Source organism: Penicillium psychrosexuale (assembly GCF_028828465.1).
Source record: "Penicillium psychrosexuale strain IBT 29551 chromosome Unknown utg000002l, whole genome shotgun sequence".
NCBI lineage: Eukaryota > Fungi > Ascomycota > Eurotiomycetes > Eurotiales > Aspergillaceae > Penicillium > Penicillium psychrosexuale.
Genome location: NW_026643187.1, coordinates 1,101,859 through 1,115,115, shown reverse-complemented (window position 1 = coordinate 1,115,115; position 13,257 = coordinate 1,101,859). Strand labels below are relative to the sequence as shown.

The 13,257-nt window shown below is 49.8% G+C and overlaps 4 protein-coding genes across 4 annotated transcripts; 2 read left to right on the top strand and 2 right to left on the bottom strand.

Annotated features, from left to right (window-relative positions):
* Positions 1–5,311: 5,311 nt before the first annotated feature.
* Positions 5,312–6,243, bottom strand: N7518_001561 (HAD family hydrolase; the record flags this gene model as incomplete). Its single annotated transcript, XM_057182489.1, has 4 exons — positions 5,312–5,793; positions 5,882–5,991; positions 6,053–6,074; positions 6,144–6,243. 4 exons carry the CDS (start codon positions 6,241–6,243, stop codon positions 5,312–5,314), a joined length of 714 nt encoding a protein of 237 aa, XP_057043939.1.
* A 406-nt stretch (positions 6,244–6,649) lies between these two features.
* Positions 6,650–8,385, top strand: N7518_001560 (GNL3/Grn1 family GTP-binding protein; the record flags this gene model as incomplete). The annotated part of the gene is made up of 3 exons (XM_057182488.1): positions 6,650–6,671; positions 6,733–6,827; positions 6,889–8,385. The coding sequence occupies 3 exons, from the start codon at positions 6,650–6,652 to the stop codon at positions 8,383–8,385; spliced, it is 1,614 nt and encodes a 537-aa protein (XP_057043938.1).
* Positions 8,386–8,884: 499 nt separating this feature from the next.
* Positions 8,885–9,953, top strand: cbfA (uncharacterized protein; the record flags this gene model as incomplete). The annotated part of the gene is made up of 3 exons (XM_057182487.1): positions 8,885–9,037; positions 9,159–9,292; positions 9,419–9,953. The coding sequence occupies 3 exons, from the start codon at positions 8,885–8,887 to the stop codon at positions 9,951–9,953; spliced, it is 822 nt and encodes a 273-aa protein (XP_057043937.1).
* An 832-nt stretch (positions 9,954–10,785) lies between these two features.
* On the bottom strand, positions 10,786–12,541 carry N7518_001558 (putative SIR2 family histone deacetylase (Hst4); the record flags this gene model as incomplete). The annotated part of the gene is made up of 2 exons (XM_057182486.1): positions 10,786–12,146; positions 12,205–12,541. 2 exons carry the CDS (start codon positions 12,539–12,541, stop codon positions 10,786–10,788), a joined length of 1,698 nt encoding a protein of 565 aa, XP_057043936.1.
* Between the last annotated feature and the right edge of the window lie 716 nt (positions 12,542–13,257).

Genomic DNA, 13,257 nt, shown 5'->3' with positions numbered 1-13,257 from the left:
GTATGGAAAAAGAAAGCAAAAAAAGCAAAAAAAGTCACGTAAAGGAAAGACTGGGAAGGAAAAGGATGAAGAGAAAGAAAGATGGAGTTTGGAGGCGCTGGGAAGATCGGGGGTGACGGCTGGTAAAGCGCCGTACAGAGCTGCCGAACAGTGTGGTATGATTGGGTGGTGGGTGGGTATTGTTCAGTAACGGGGAATCAGATGAAACAGCCTTGCAAAGGTCTGTGCCTGTACTGGGTACATGAGACTTGTGTGCTATTAGTACTCGGGGGGCGGGTACCTATACTTGGATCGAGTATAGAAAATAGAAATTATATTCTCAATTATATCGAAATAAGATTTTAAATACAAATTCGAATAAATCCTGGAAAAAGAATCGCAATGAAAAGCAATTCAGATCGGGGATCGTCTACTTCTCCAACCATCCACGAATTGAAAGCCGAATTACCACCCCCACCGTATTTCATCCTTTTTTAGCCCGTGGAGTCGCGCTACCGCCCGCTCGGTAGGGGGTGGCGGCCTGACTGCATCAGAGTCACATTTGGATTTGATTTTTTAATATCCTTGATTTTATTCTTATTCATTACGATGTATCCTTTATCATTTTATTTTTTTTATTTTGGTCTGTTTCCAGAATAGAGTTGGCCCATAACATAATTCCGATCCCGTCCAGACTCCCCTCGTGAACCTATTTCAACATGGACGTGTGACTGAAAAATAGAATAGCATACGAGGCTCCATGGAGTCCGATCTCGTATGGATATTTGTTTCTATTCCATACCTGCTACAGCACCGGAAATACCTATAACTATGTACCTAATGTACCTTATACTAGTAAGCTTCGGATTAAACAAAGGTGAGCCAGGGTTCAGATGCGGAGAGCCGAGTTTGGGTCGGATGCCTCCCGCGGTATTTTATAGGATTTAAAATACGGATATACGACGGGATACACCTCCTGTAAGATCTCTTCACAGCTTGAGGACCACCATTTCGTGTCCCGCGAATTCCACAAACCAAAAAAACACAAACGCAACAAATCCCAGTTCCTGCATTAGCGTCATGTCTGATCCCAGGAGGTGCCCGTCGCTGCAAAGAAAATCATGTCCACTATAGAAGAATTTAATTTGGAAAGAAACACCAGTGGATCTGCTAGTAAGTACCGAATTACGTGCGATAATGCCGTAGGAGTACAATGCTGTATGTTCATAGCCCTACGGAGTAGTTACACGTAAGACGTCGTCAAGTTGTAACTAGATATCGGTACGGAATTCCGTACCCGTGGGTGATCGGACTTGCATAACTAATCAATCTGCTTTAGGTAATAGTCACATTTCCTCCCTAAACATCCCGGTCGAGTCCTAGGTGTTCCCTCGTACCGGGGTGAATGGAGACCGGTGCTCTGGGTCAGACGATGGGGCAGGTCCCCGATACAATACGGTTGTTTGATTCGAGGATCGTCACGATCATGGAGAACGATGATGATGATGTCTACTCTATCTACAAAGGCACATTGTATAATAGTTACTCCGTAGACTAGTGACTCCTGAAGCAACCAGGTGTCAGCTATCTGTACCTGACAGTCCCCAGCACCAATCCATCCTAGTGCGGGAGCATGGCAGTCAGCCAAGACAAACTAAACATCAATAGTCGACAGATCCCCCGTCGATCACTCAAGGATCTGCCGAGCTTTTTTTCTTTATCTCTTTCTTTGGATGTGGCGCCCCCTCTCTGAGCACATATTTTGTGCCCCCTGTTATTCGGCTTTTTCCAGGCTCCAACCATATTCGACGTATGTGACACCATCTTGCCTTTTCCCGGGATTCTGGTTGGAGCTGCTCTATGTTGTACAAGCGCTGAACGTCTGGAATAAGACGTTCTATGCACGCAAGTCACGAGGATTGCAGCCCCAACTTTGTCCACCCCCTTAACATGCACATGCGCCTAAAGATGATCACTGCCCGAAAATCCGGTAACTGCTGGGCTGCCCTTGACGCTATGGTAACCTTTCGTCTCAACTTTGTTTCATTCTACGCTTGGTTTGGTAAGTAGGCAGTTCCATTGTACGGAGGACATTGTAGATAGTACTCTACCATGGGGCATCTCAGAATCTTTCACCTCAGCTGTTCAGAACTATTGACAGTCAAACACTCGGGATCCCTGGGCGACGAATCTTAAACTATGGAGTCGAGAGATCCCCGAACGCCTGTCCTCCTACCGTATAGGGAACCCGAACTATGACCTCGTCGACACATGGATAGTGGCACCAGAGAATAAGGCAACAATGAACCGGCCTAGCGGAACCTCTGCTCTAGCTGTAAGCCACAAGAGCACCCCTCCTCGATTTAGTGATCTACCTTTTGACTGCTCTATCTGGTAGCATGATCTGACCCAAAATATCCCAACGCTATAGTGATCCTAGGTTGATCATGCTCGGTCAGCCAGTCATAGATTAGAAGACTATGGTGGAGTGATTGACACCGAGGCATCGCTCCGGAGAAAAATCCAGAGCAAAGACCTTGTTTGAGACGGTACTAGCAGCTCCACGGAGTGGGTAGATCATACGAGAGTATCCGTACACAACGTGGCTTTTCGATCCCCTCAAACTTTGTATCGATACCTGGCTCTTGCTCTTCAGCAGTAATTCTGCGATGGACGTGCTTGTGACGATGTAGAAACTTAGAAATCGGGTTCCCGTCCACGCTTCTGTGCATGAAGGCGCGTATCGGCGCACATCACACCCGATGATACTCCCGACAGCTTCACGACCCCTTCCTTTGGGCGATTGTGCTCACTTTTGCCTTGGCACATCATGCCCCACCAACCCACTCACGAAATGGTCTCATGGTCCGAGTTCATGGCGAGTACACTACATCATAGACGAATCCGAGCAGCGTAGACATGGACCAGTTTGATATTACTCTAGCCTGGCCGAGAGCCCCCGATCTCTGATGTTCTCTACGCCTTTAATGCTGCAGTGACATATGGAGTACGGAGTTCCAAGTACTCCGTATAACAAGCCCCATTCTCGTACTTTAGTACCTATTTAGGCTAATTCAGCAATGTTGCACAGAGATCGACTTCGTAGTAAAAGTTCGGGGGATCTGCCATGACGACCTCGGGACCCCTGGATCGATCCGTAACGTATTTCCAAGGTTCCCGCACGGATCCCCTCCCATCACCGAAATCACAATCTCAAATACCGGACTTGCAACAACAACCACACACTGCCCGAGTGTGCAAAATTGAAGACAACGGGACACAATTCTCCGGAAATATTGATGTGATCGACAGTGGGATAGCAAAATGAAATATTCCTCGGTCTCAAACCTTCATAGATTGACGGTCAATTGGGGCCGAGGTCGGACCGTCCTCCACCCTCCGATTATGATATCAAACCCCTATCCATGGCGGCGCATGGCTTAGTGCTTTTCTCGACTCGTCAACCACGATATTTTAGGGGCTCGGAGTATTTCGGTTGCCAGAAGCCAGGTGGCTCAGCCGTGCAGATCTGTCAATGTGATAGATCCGTCCTCGAGAATCCCTTGTGGCGCTGACCAAAGGCCTGTGGCGGTGCGCAACTATATCGAGCGCCCTGCATAACTATAACCTTGGCATTATGTATTTGTCAGTTTCGTGGGACCAGTGCTCGAGCTCGCAGGATAAGCAGAATAATCTGCAAAAACTAGCCACAAGAGGAACGGTCTGCACCATGACTGGACACGCCCCCCAAACCGGTGCATCCCAAGGCTATATAGTCCAGATCTGAATTAGGACAAAATCTGCTGTATGTGATGAGATTGCATGCCCCTCATGCGTCATCACACATCCTCATACAGAGTTCAATGTAATAGGGTCATGGACAAGGAATCCCTCAAATTTAGAGCGAGACTGCTCTCCCACATCGCCTTTCTTGGTTCGGTTAATTGTGATGATATCCAGGTCTGCATTCGAACATCACCTCTTCCCGACCCATGAGCGGAATGACCTAGGCCCCTTGCATGCTGTTCTCACCGGCCGAGTGGGCTTCCTCGATACCATTGGAGAGAGACTTGGCTCTCGCTCCAAGCTCCCCCAGTCAGGTAGGATGTGTCCACCCCAGAACCAATTAGCCCACCAATGGCATTCACACAATGATTTTGTTCCAAAGTTGCCGGGAGGAAAAGCAGTCATATCCTCGTGAGCATCTAACCCTTTCCCCGAAAGAGCTAGGTGCAGCTGCCGAACCCTCTATGGCTGCAGCCAGAACGCCCAGCTCCAATAAAAGCAGATCTGGAATTTTTGTCCCAATCCTGAAGTCATTCCCCTCGGGATGCACTTCCGCGCTCATGGCCTGGTTCCACATCCATCGAGGGCTCAAGCGTACATGAACGGTAGTTTGCGGCTCGCCCTGCCTGATTGATTGGATCAGACGGGAGTAGCAGGTACATTTGCATGCTGTAACGCCCTGCTGAAGAAATCCGGCTTCGAGCTGCAAGGATTGCGTAGCTGCATAACCACGAAAGGTGTCCGCCACGCACGCCATGGTAGTCTAGGGCGTCCAGTTACCATGTCAACAGCTATACAGTTTGATCCTTGCCGGTCGAATCATCTAGACTAGCCGCCATCCTTGTTATGAGACATGTCTGCTGTCATTAAATGCGTCCGTACTTATTGCAACGGCGATAGCACCGCTGATTCGTGTGCAAGGCTAGAGTGAGCTCCATACCTGCTTCTAACTACCTACACATGGTGGGTTGTATGTGGAACTCGTGCATAGTACGTTCTATCTTGCATTTGCACCTTGCCTGGCCCGATTACATCCCCGGCCGGGGAACCACCTGAGCTGCTTCGGGACCTCTTATCATTGTACAGTTTCGGGATATGCAGAGCCTTGTGGTCGGGGAGCATCCGGTCCTGCTCAAAAGCCTAATTGGCCAGTTACATGGTCTGAGACAGCAGCTGGAACCCGGGTTACCTCTCTAGTATAGGTACCGTTTTTCAGCACCACCAACTGTGATCCTCAGAAGATCACGAACAAATGGTGCTCATTTGCTAGTGTAGAAGTCCCCTAGCAAGACAAAACTGACTGCTGCGCTAAGTAAACAAATCTTAGTTTGGTAAAAAAAAGTCTAGAAAATCTTGAATATATATCTAACAATCCAACGTGTATGTAGTGCACGTTAATTCTATAAAAAAAGTCATCACATCTTTACCATGAGACCCTTAGGCTGTGCATCCAACCCCGAAGAAACTCGTTACGCAGCTGTGGATGAAACAGTATATCCCTGCCCATGCAGCAGCGAATCCGCGCAACTGAGATGGCAACAACCACCTATTGATACGCATTCTTGATCTCGATCTGCACCTGGCCATCAACAACCCCCTTGACCGAAATGCTCCTCAAATCCTCCACAATCCAATCTGCGCCAGCCTCCTGGAGCTGCTCCAGCGAATGCGTCGTCTTCAACGCAATCACTTTGAACCCTGCAGCCTTACCAGCCAGGATACCAGACGGTGCATCCTCAAGTACGACAATCGATGTTGAATGTTCGATCTCAAGCTGCTCCCGACCTAGCAGGTAGCAGCGTGGGTCCGGCTTGCCGAGCGGCACATCCATTGCTGTCACCAGGTTCTTGGGGTGTGGGAGGCCGAGCACTTCCAGCCAGCCGTGGACTAGAGGGCGCGTGCCAGATGTTACAACACCCCATCTTGCGCCGGAGGTCTCGAGGGCTGCTAGGAGGTCGCGGCCACCAGGGATCTCGACGGCGTCGGAGCCATATTCTTTCGGGATGCGGCCTTCGACTTCATTGATATCTGTGGCGAGGAAATATTGTCAGTTTATATCCTTTGGTTATATCGGAAATAGCGATCGGTTTGGGGGTTTAGAATCAAATATACGTACAGTCCCAGTTGGCCTTGGTTGGGTCGTATATACCCATTACATCGATGCTGCGGCGGCCATGCGAGGTCGCGAGGATAATCTTGGGGTCGACGCCGAGCTCGTTGCCAAATCTGAAGCGGAATTTATGTTAGATAGTTTGCGCGGCGGTCATGTTGGGTGTTTATGACTCACTTGTGCCAGTGCTTCACAATGGCTATTCAGTACCGGATAGTTAGTATTGGTTCCAATTGATCTTAGGAGGACTTGAATAGGGATCGAATACCATCAGTCGAGTCCACAATTGTGCCATCGAAGTCAGAAAGAAGACCATCGAATGTGTGGACTTGCGCAGGCGCAGAGAACGTTCCTGTTGCTGAGGACATGGTGAGGGATGCGGGGAGACTTGAATGCGCGCGGAGTCAATAGTGAGTGGAAAGAGAGGCCGATTTTGTGAAAAACAAGAAGCAGCCTGTTGATAATTTTGTGTTAAGTATCAACAGTAAGAGGAACCAGAATTCCAAGGGAGGATAATGGAGGATAAGGTGTCATCAAATAATATATTTCTTGCTTATCCCCGATGCCTCCACCGAGTCGGGTATGTACCTAATTTAGCAACTGTCCCGCATGCTTAGTCATCGCATTTGAAAATTATCGGAGATCGGCCCAACTAATAATCCGCTTATCGGCTGGGAAATCTTGGCACTCAACTTTTTCTACTCCCGTTGCGGACAGACTTTGAGGGTTTGCTGTGCACTTTTTTTTTGCGATCAACAAATACGTGCATTGAAAATGGTTACTAAGAGCGGCTTCGGTATGATACTCTTTCACCTCTCGCTCATGCGGTTCTGAGGCGCAATTCTAACGGTCTACAGGCAAGACTTCCAAGCGGGTTCCCGTCCGCCTGAGGCATAAGATTGAAAAGTCTGCTGTTCAGAAGGCGAGAAAGCAAAAGAAGCTCGCAAAGAAGGTATTACAGACAATATCCCCGTAATGGTTCTGATCGAAGTTTCTGACTATGTTCTTTGCAGAACCCTGAATGGCGGTCAAAACTTAAGAAGGACCCCGGCATTCCTAATCTCTTCCCCGGCAAGGACAAGCTTCTCCATGACATTGAAGAGCGAAAGCGCATGAAGGCCGAGGAGCAAAAACGTATTCGAGAGGCAGCACAAACCCGCAAGACTGAAGACCTGCCCGCGACTGGCACCGCGGCTGTCGACATCGATGAGAACGATATTATGGATGATGATATGGATGCCGAGGGCAATGATTCGAACCCTATGGCTGCTCTTCTCGCCTCAGCACGCGCCCGTGCCGTAGAATACGAGGACAACCAAAGCGACGACGAAGACATGGAGGAAGATGAAGACGAGGACGAGGATGAGATGGATGAAGACCTCGAGGAGGGCGCAACTATTGATGAATCTGCCCCGCCATTGGTCAACTCAAAGTCTTACTCAAAGGAGAGCTCAAGACGCCAATTCGACAAGGTATTCAAGCAGGTCACTGACAACGCCGATGTCGTGCTATACGTGCTCGATGCCCGCGACCCCGAGGGTACCCGCTCTAAGGATATTGAGCGCGAGATCATGATGGCGGACGGTGGTAACAAGCGGTTGATTCTCATTTTGAACAAGATCGATCTGGTTCCGCCGCCAGTGCTCAAGGCTTGGTTGCTTCACCTGCGCCGCTCCTTCCCCACTCTCCCCCTTAAGGCATCCAGCGGCACCACTTCCAACGCACACACCTTCGACCACAAGCAGTTGACAATCAAGGGTACTTCGGATACACTCTTCCGTGCCCTCAAGTCATACGCCGGCGCCAAGCAGTTGAAGCGAGCCATCTCCGTCGGTGTCATTGGATACCCTAATGTCGGCAAGTCGTCCGTCATCAACGCACTCACCGCACGTCTGAACAAGGGCTCAAGCAACGCATGCCCCACAGGCGCCGAGGCTGGTGTCACCACTAGCCTGCGCCAGGTCAAGCTGGACAGCAGACTCAAGCTGATTGACTCGCCCGGAATCGTCTTCCCCAGCTCCGACAAGTCTAGCAAGAAGAACAAGAAGCAAGAAGATCAGGCGCGTTTGATTCTCCTCAACGCTGTCCCGCCCAAGCAGATCGAGGATCCCATTCCCGCAGTCAACCTCTTGATGAAGCGTTTATCCTCATCGGAGAACCTTCTCGCCAAGATGCTCGAGTTGTACGGCATCACTGCCCTCTTCCCTGGCAATGGCGATAAAACCACCGACTTCTTGGTCCAAGTGGCACGCAAGCGCGGCCGTCTCGGAAAGCACGGTATCCCCAACATCGAGAGCGCTGCCATGACCGTTATCAACGACTGGAGAGATGGCCGCATTCAAGGCTGGGCCACTGCACCCGTGCTGCCTGTGGTTTCGGCAGATGCTCCTGCTGGCGATATCGAGCCTGGTGTTGACACCACAAAGGTTGTCACCGAGTGGGCCAAGGAGTTCAGCATAGAGGGTCTCTGGGGCAACGGAAAAGGTGATGACGATGAGATGGTCGAGTAAGGGCCGCTCTTCCTGCTCGTGTTATGAACTCATTATCTATTTGATTCTATCTTTCTGGATACCAAAAAGTGGGCGTTTTATGCTGGCATTCCATCCTTCCCTAGGCTTGATCTCAATTTCAATGGTATAAAAACATCAGTAAAATCAATTCCTTGCAAATAAACCCCACCAAAACTGTAGATTGTAATACATATTATTGTAGAAGTGAATATAGAAATATAAATAATGTCGAAGTAGAGTAGACATCACCGCCAAGCCCCCACACTCGCGCATCGAGAAATCCAACGCGTTGGCGCGTCTTCCTTGCAACCCTCGAACGTTATCTCTTCAAAGCCTATAACTACCGCCCAAAGTTAGACACAACCCTCAAGACCTTCACAGAGAAACAATCAGGCCTTAATTCGATTCAATATCCAAGGGGGGCCCAGATCGTCAACCCCCCGATCCCTTGAACCAACCGCCACGAAGGCACCTACCTACCTGCTTCAAACATACAAAAATGCCACCCCGCAAATCCACGTCCTCGGTGACGCCCGCTGATCCTGATGATTCCCTGCTCCAGCAGTCGTCTCCAGTGGCGCACACCGACAAGCCCATCTTTGCGACGGAGCAGCAGTTGAAGGCTCGGGCTGAGGCGGGCGCAAGTGTCGAGGTAAGACAACATGAACATGCATTGCGTATTAAAGGATGTTACCATATCCATGGGCTCTTCATATACGGCATGGGCAGGGGAGGAATCAGACCAGGCTAACGCTATCTCCGGTAATCCATAGGACTATCTCCTACCACGCTCACTGACGATTCGTCTCGCCAAGTCGGTTCTCCCGCCGAATACGACGATCCAGAAGGACGCCGTATTGGCTATGCAGAAGGCTGCTACGGTGTTTGTTTCTTATCTATCTTCACAGTATGTTTCACCCTTACCCCGCTGCCATTGGCGTGCTTCCAGTCCCAAATATGTTGGATGGTAAAGCACGATTTGCTCTACTCTATCCTATGGTATGACATGTCGAACTAACCCTCGCTTTTCTAGCGCCAACGATGCAACCCTCAAACGCACCATCGCCCCATCAGACGTCTTCAACGCCCTCTCCGAGCTGGAACTCGACTCTTTCCGCGGCAGGCTCGAACAGGAACTGGAGGCATATATGGAAATAAAAGCCGGGAAGCGCAAGCCAAAGAAGGCGGATGAGAATGGTTCCACGGAGGATGTGTTAGGCGAGGGTGCGACCCAGGCCGATGCTGATGTCGATATGCTTGATAACCCCGCGAAAAGGGTGAAACGGGGCGTGAGTGTGGAGAAAGCTGTTGGTCCGACTGCTGGAGATGATGGAGATGAGACTCAAGAGGAAGATGTTGAAGAGGAAGAGGAAGAAGAGGATGAGACTGAGGAGGAGGAGGAAGAGGAGGAAGATCATGCGCCGCGTGAGGATAACCTTGAGCATGTGGAGGATTTGGACCATGAGCCTGGTGCGAGGAGGGGGCCTTATGATCCTGATGCCGAGGAGACGGATGAAGATGAGTATGGGCCTGGTAGTCAGTTGCGGGATGATCTTGGGTTGGGCTAACTATCCAGGCCATGTCTATGTGAATGAGCCAAAGACAACTCAACCCTGGACGGCATTGGGCGAGACTGACTGGCAAATGAAAAGGATGTTTTCTGCTGTACTATACACATAATGACGAATGGATTTTATGCTGCACTCTGTTGATATCTACTTGGATACAGTCGAAGATGGTAAACTTTGATGAAGTCCAGAATATAGTATATCAATTCTCGACATGTCACGTACATTACCGTTGCGCAGCCAGGAGTTGATGTTTATATCAACCCCCAATGCCCTACTACACTAAAGATTACAGACACAAAACAAAGGAAAATAGACCAACTTATTTCCTAGTAGAACAAGGAAAGAGTATTAAACAAGACAGCACCTAACAAAATGTATAGGTGGAACTCAAGTCGGAGAGATCTCATTTAGATAATCCAACATGAAACACCCATGCAGATTGGCATGAGCGAAGGTAAGAATAAGGAAAAAGAAATAGAAACAAGGAAACCCCATCACGCTGGAACAAGCCAGCTTCGTCCCAAAAAACGCCCGAGCCAACCCATGCGAGAAACCGTGGTCTATCAATTGGTATCTTTCGAAAAGAGGACAGCAGCAATCATCAACCTAAAGCAAACGCAGGTGATGCAAGTAGGAATACAGTCCACGAAGAGAAGTATGTAAACATAAGTGAAGAAACGGAAATCCCAGAAGGGGATAAGGGGAAGGCACCGGAAAGACAATGAAGGGAAATAACACCCAGGACGCCATTCGGTAACCATGCATCATGTCATGAACTTGCAGCTAACATAGAATAGAAGATCAGTACAGGATCCAGAACATAGAATAGTCAGGAGGAAGCCACTGGCTGAGGAAGAGACTCTGTATCGAGCATGTCTGCCTTCTCGGGCTGCTCTGTTGTTGGCAGAGGACCGTTGTTCCTCGAGGCGCCCGCTGAGACCGGTTGCATAGGTTTGCCGTCAGCCTTTGCAACGAGCTTGCCAGCGGATTGAGAGGTTTTGGTAACACGGCCGAACGAGGCGATTTTCTTGACCGGAACGGCGGGTATGGCACTCTTTTTCGAGGCAGCGGCTGTTGCGGCCTTTTTGGGTCGAGGATTGGGGGCGGGCTTGGTGATGAACTTGGAGGTAGGCTTGCGAGCAGCAGGCTTTTCTTTCTTGATAATATCTTTGATGGACCGGCCACTGCTTGCTGGGTTTTGGATCTTGATTTTCGAAGCTTTGGTGGCTGGCTTTTTCGTGGGCTTCTCATCGTGGCTGGAAGAAGGTGTGGCGAGACCAGTGTCTGCAAGAGGTCTCTTTTTCGGTGTGACTACGACAGAAATGCCCGTGGAATTTGATGGGCGAAGAATGGGCTCGGGCGTGGATTCGTACACGTATGGGGTAGTGTCCTCTGACTCCCATGACTTGAGGTTCACTTCATGTGCAACTTCATCACATGACCCCTTGACGATCAAGTCAAAGCAGTTATCGAATTCTTTGCCGCTTGGTGGTTCATTGTTGATGAACATCGTGACACCATCCTTGCGACTGCGGATCATCGTGCACAAGCTCTTGACGAGTCGACGGACTCCGGGAATCTTCAAGCTGGTCCCGGCGACAATTAGGACACGAGGGCGGGACTTGATATCGGCGTTCATCACGGAGGTGATTGCCTCTTCGTCAGGATTGTGCTCATTGTAGAGCACGATGCGCGGGCGCATGCGGCCAATTCCGTGACTTCGGTGACCGCCGATTTGGCGGGCTTCGTCGGTCTCAATACATTCTGTGCAAGCGGGCGGGTCGGCTTTCATGAACATGTCGGGGTTGAAGTTGTCGAGGTAGCAACACTTCTGGCATACCATCTTCTCAATACTGCCGTGCAGTTGAATAGTGACTGGCCAACTGCCCTTGACGTTAAGTGGGACCTCAGTCGCCAGTGGCTGCATAGAGGTTTCAATGCCATCGATATTTTGGGTGTAAAGTCGCTTCAGGCGAGACTCGATACCTAATCGGGCAAGCATTTGGTGGAAGGCGGTGGGCTTAATATTAGCAACCTCCGCCGACAGCGACCGGACCATTTCGTGGAAGGGCGCCGTCAATGCGTCATCCTGGTAGACGGCAGCATCGAAAAGAAGCTTGCCGGAAGCTTTTAGATTGTGCTTTTTCTGCAATGATTTGAAGAGCCCATCTGTGGAGCGGAAGTCCGGAACTATCAGAGTTATGAGTGTCGGCTCAAACATGGCAGAATCCTTAGAGCAGAAACTTACTACCCGCGGCCGTGGAAATTCCAGCGCCAGCGATGACGACAATGTCTTTTTGATGACGCAGAGTTTGAACTAGCAAATAGTGTTGGGCATTTTGTTCATAGAGAGGTTCAGATAGATCGAGATATTGAGTAGTTCGTTCCTTTGGTAGGGGGTTTCGTCTCCTCTTTGCGGGACGGGCTTGGCGCGCAGAACCCTCAGCAGACTCAGCTCCCACTTGGGATGAAGGCGTTGGGTACCGCTCTGCTGGCTCGGGTGATGACTGCGCTGCTAATGTTGGTGATGACGGCACGGAGCTCAACTCCGAATCGGATGAGAAATCCAAATTGAGATCCCCCATGGCTGCGTGGGAGTTGCGAATGGGTTGAAAGGTGTCACGGCGCAGGAGAATGTTCACCCCCAGGGGGAATCGGGGCGAAAAGGACCGGGTGGTACCTCCAAATTGCTCACAGACCGTAGAAAACCTCGAAAAGAGGAATCATGGATGTATGCGGAATAAAGATCAATCAAGAATCAATGACGCGTAAGACCTCGAGATAGATAGGAGAGAGGGTAGAAAAGAGTAGGAATAGTTGTAGGTCGAAAGTTGTAGCTCTGAAGGAAGTTGACGATGAGGTCAGCGTTAGGGGGGGGGAACATTAATGAAACTCGTGCGCTTCAGGGCTCTATGGGCCGGAGAAAAACAGAATAGAAAAAAAGAGCGGGCCACAGATAAAAAACAGTCTTTGTTTTGGCCAAATGGATTTAGGAATGTTGAGCTGAGAAGCAAATTGATTTGAGCGAACCGAACCGGGAAGGGCGGGACTCGACGTTGTTTTGATGCGAACGGCTGTGGGTTTAAGATTTCAAGGTTGCTACGCTATATACTTCGGAAATCCAGAGGGAATTACTCCGTAGTCCAGCGCGAGAGAGTCTTTGATGCCCCGATGCCATTGAAGCCCCGTTGATCGTACTTTGTAGGGGGTTTATAGTAGTCAATTGCGCTTTCACGCCCTAATCCGGCGCTTGATACTTCCGATTGTGCTTCTCCGATTATTCTCTTATTTTTGGCTATTT